We start from the raw sequence: 3,735 nt of genomic DNA on the forward strand, positions 1-3,735 counted from the left end.
AATTAGCCTCACTCTAGTTTATCATAGACATTCATGCTGCTACGTTAACTTGAGTTTCAAACAAGTTTAGTGTTTAATAACATAGCCTATTAAGGTTTAGAAGATAATTCAAAATTAAATACCTGTATTCTCTTCATGGTAGCTTATGTTTTTCCCAGCCACGGTAAACAAATCATCTAGTCAACCAAGTAGCTTTCGCTTATATAGCATTTTAAATCCTGGCTTTTAGAAGATAAAATAACTTCTTTTTTTTCAATTTATGAATACCTGTTTTTCAATTATTCAAGATTTCAATTGGCAATCTGTGGCGAACAATTTAAGTTCAAAGAATTATTCATTCAGTTAGGCCACAACTTCTACAGATAGAAGTTATATCAACAGAAATACAGAACGATTATCAAGTGCAGATATTTAATTACAATGTTGAAAGGGTAGATCTAAATTCCGGGAGTAGTCTCCATATTCAAGCACCACTGTACAACAGAATATAAAGCAAACTGCAAATGCTACTACATTAGCCATCTTGCTACCCTAGCAGTCTAACATTTGAAACCTCCACAAGCAACAAACCACAGGATCAGAATTACGACAAGGACTCCTCCTCCCACCATCAACTTCATTTGGAGATTCTGAAGCCACATCTTCCGTCGCAATTGCCTTCCTTGCCTCTGGAAGCTGTCAGCCTGTATTGCAAGGACACAAGCAAACTGTTACAAGGTCCCCCAAAATGGCACTCAGAGGTAACCAATGAATGGTATGTACCTGGAACTGGAGGTTTTCTGTTTTATCTACCAGAAGTTCAATCCTCTCTCCACGGTCCAAAACCTGCAATTCACTAAATTAGCCACTATATTCAACAAAAACTTGTTAATCACTTTGCAGATTGGCGTAAGATTAAATTTAAACAATCTTAGTTGACTGCACATAATATAAATCAACCAGCCTTATGTATTAAGTTATAACAGTAGTTTAACTTGTTTCAAGTGATGAACAAACCTGACCAACTCCAAATTACTAAACTTGCAACAGTGTAATATCAATCACATGATAGTAGCAACTGCAGTTGTCAATCTCAGCCAAATATGCCCAACTCCTATGTTGCATGTCAGCTATACAAGGTAAATTGATGCTTCCAAACATAAAATTCCCATCCACAAACATCAAACCAGATATTTTGTCAGGTAACATCACTGATCTCCAGGTAAGGAATCTATGCTTGAATTTCAAGGTGAAAGCAATACCATTAAGTAACCAACAAAGTTGCCTTTATTGATCACCAAATTAACCAGTGAATTCATGGCATGCTCAGCCCCGTCGATCAATAACATGATACGGTGTGCTAAAACATCGGAGAAATGATGGTTTATCTCTAATGAGTCCCTTGTCAATAATCACCAATTACCCATCTGTCAATGACTAGAGAAGTGATGAAGATTGTTTTCGTGCGTGGGGATAATATTCATGATCCTCAACGGCTTACGCTGAGAGAGCACATTCCTGAAGTGGAGTAGATTCAGTGGAGTAATATTAAGGTGACTACCTGAAAGCTTCACTTTATTCTTGACATTCTATCAGATGAGCAGTCAATACTCATACACCTTGATGTCCAGAATCAACCAAGTAGCAAGCAAATGGAGTGATAAGAAGCAATTTTACACCTTCCACATCCCTCCCGCCACCAACCAAAAGAAAGAGAGGAAAAATACATTCACACTAACATACTGGTGGTAAATGCATAAGGAACCAGAGTCAACAGCATCCATTTGTTGTTACAGAAAAAAGAAAAGAAAAGAAAACAGCATCCATTCATGCCGAAATCTCCATCTTAATATGATGGTGAGAAATTATGTAGCAGAAAGCATATTTTGACTATAATGCTAAACATAAATTGATTTATCACCAACATTACTCTCAACAAAACATGAACATGTACCTTTTCAATGTTGTCCATCATAATCCCCTTGACCTCCGTGATCTGAGCCTTTAACTTGGATAGCTTACTGATCTCTTCTGGGTGGTTCAAGCAGTACTGCATGTGCTCCTTTAGTCTTGGCCTGTTAAACAGAACGGGATATCAAAAGTTAATGCAACATGTAACAACAGAAACCTTAAAATTTAACATAAACAGAACCACTCACCCAAACTCCCTGTCAAGATTGTAGGCGACGCTAAATCGATCTTCAAACAAGTCGTCGTCGTCGTCATCATCAGCTAGTGGGTGTGCCTCATTTTTAATACTGGCGCTATACCGCTGTTTAAAATCATCCTTCACTCGTTCAAGAAATACAAAAGGCAAACCCCTCCCAGCCGATTCATCTGCAACAGCAAGAAAAACTGCAAACCCAACACAAAAACCTTCAGCACACATTTCCCTATGACAAGAACCTAAACTCTAAATCAACAGTCAACAAGAACAAAACATTACCAAATCCATTATCAATGAGGAAGTTAAACGTGTGCCCATCACAAGAGTACGTGTACTTGCTGCTATTGGAAGGGAGCTTCTGTAAACACTGAACAGCAACGGTACTGAAGTTCCCTGAATATGAAGTGTGCTCTGCTAAAACCACATTTCCCTTTGCCACGAAACTATATATCAAGCCTCTCTGACTACTCATCCTTAAAATTATCGTTTCCCTTCACCTCAGGATCCTCAAAAATAATATGAACCTGACAAAAAAAAGTCAAGGATCCAAAAATCAGACAACTTTCAAACCTCAGCAACAAAACACAAAATTCTCGTCAAGATTATAAATAGTCGAAAAAACAAAAACCCAGCTCACAAATTAGTCTATGATTATAGATTAACCATAAAAATAAAGTATCAAACATATTTAGATAGCCACAAATACAGCTCCAACAGTAAACAAAACCTCAGATTTAGAAAGAAAACAAAGTATCCATCAAATCTTAAGCGAAAGCAAGCTAAAACAGATATCAATTCACAAAAATTCAACCCTAATCATCTCTTCGGTTACAAAGAAAGGAAAAAAAACGAGAAAGAGCAAGGAAATCAAAGGAATTCGGAATCCAACAACAGAAACTTCGAAACCCATATTTAGGTTTTCCATGTGAAGAAGATAAAGAGTCGATGCATGCATTAACTACAGATTTTCCACCCAATTTTCCTTGATTTTCCCGGCAACCAAACAGAAGTAATGCAAACAGAATCTATAAGAGATTCTGAGAATTAATTGCAAAATTAAACAGCTTAGGTCGGTTTAAATGACAGGTTTTGATAATCTAATTAATTTTTTAAAAAATAAGGAATGAATTTTACTCTTGTCGTAAAAACTCTGATCCAAGTCAGGATGAAGTAAGGAAGAGAGATTAAGGGGGAACCTGGACTTTGCTGGGAGTGCAAGACTTGTCCTTGAGCCGTTGAGAGATGCGCTAGAGAGATGTTGGTGTTTTTTTTATTTTATTTTATCTTTCTGTGGATTTTTCAGAATTTATTATTATATATAAAGCTAAAAATCAGACTATTATATATAAAGCTAAAAATCAGACTATTATATATAAAGCTAAAAATCAGACTTTTACCCCGTATTAACTCATAATTTACTGTGCTTTGTATAAGGAATTTACTATTTTACCCCTACCTTACAAGAAAAATATGCTTTACTAGGAGGATAGTTTGGTCTTCTCACAAGGGTTTAAATGTCATAAATTATTTTTAAGAGTTACTTTCACTTAATCACTTTAAGGGGTGTTTTATTTGTTTTTTTTTTCAAA

At 36.0% G+C, this 3,735-nt stretch overlaps 1 protein-coding gene across 2 annotated transcripts; it reads right to left on the bottom strand.

The window, feature by feature from the left end:
• Positions 1 to 315: 315 nt before the first annotated feature.
• LOC133704067 (vesicle-associated membrane protein 727) lies at positions 316 to 3,468 on the bottom strand. 2 transcript variants are annotated; one of them, XM_062128804.1, is made up of 6 exons: positions 3,343 to 3,468; positions 2,426 to 2,670; positions 2,139 to 2,334; positions 1,934 to 2,054; positions 763 to 825; positions 316 to 683 (listed from the first exon to the last, which is right to left on the bottom strand). In XM_062128804.1, the coding sequence occupies exons 2-6, from the start codon at positions 2,616 to 2,618 to the stop codon at positions 540 to 542; spliced, it is 717 nt and encodes a 238-aa protein (XP_061984788.1). In that variant the 5' UTR covers positions 2,619 to 2,670; positions 3,343 to 3,468; the 3' UTR covers positions 316 to 539. The 2 variants fall into 2 exon arrangements, with proteins under 2 accessions (XP_061984788.1, XP_061984789.1); XM_062128805.1 differs by having other exon boundaries at positions 3,281 to 3,396.
• Between the last annotated feature and the right edge of the window lie 267 nt (positions 3,469 to 3,735).

This window comes from Populus nigra, chromosome 10 (assembly GCF_951802175.1).
Source record: "Populus nigra chromosome 10, ddPopNigr1.1, whole genome shotgun sequence".
Taxonomy (NCBI): domain Eukaryota; kingdom Viridiplantae; phylum Streptophyta; class Magnoliopsida; order Malpighiales; family Salicaceae; genus Populus; species Populus nigra.

Coding starts and splice junctions, on each gene's coding strand:
- LOC133704067 (XM_062128804.1), bottom strand. CDS start 2,618: ATGAGTAGTCAGAGAGGCTTGATATATAGTTTCGTGGCAAAGGGAAAT. Junction 826..1,933: donor TGATGGACAACATTGAAAAG/GTACATGTTCAT, acceptor AGTGAATTGCAG/GTTTTGGACCGTGGAGAGAG. Junction 684..762: donor CAGAAAACCTCCAGTTCCAG/GTACATACCATT, acceptor CTTGCAATACAG/GCTGACAGCTTCCAGAGGCA.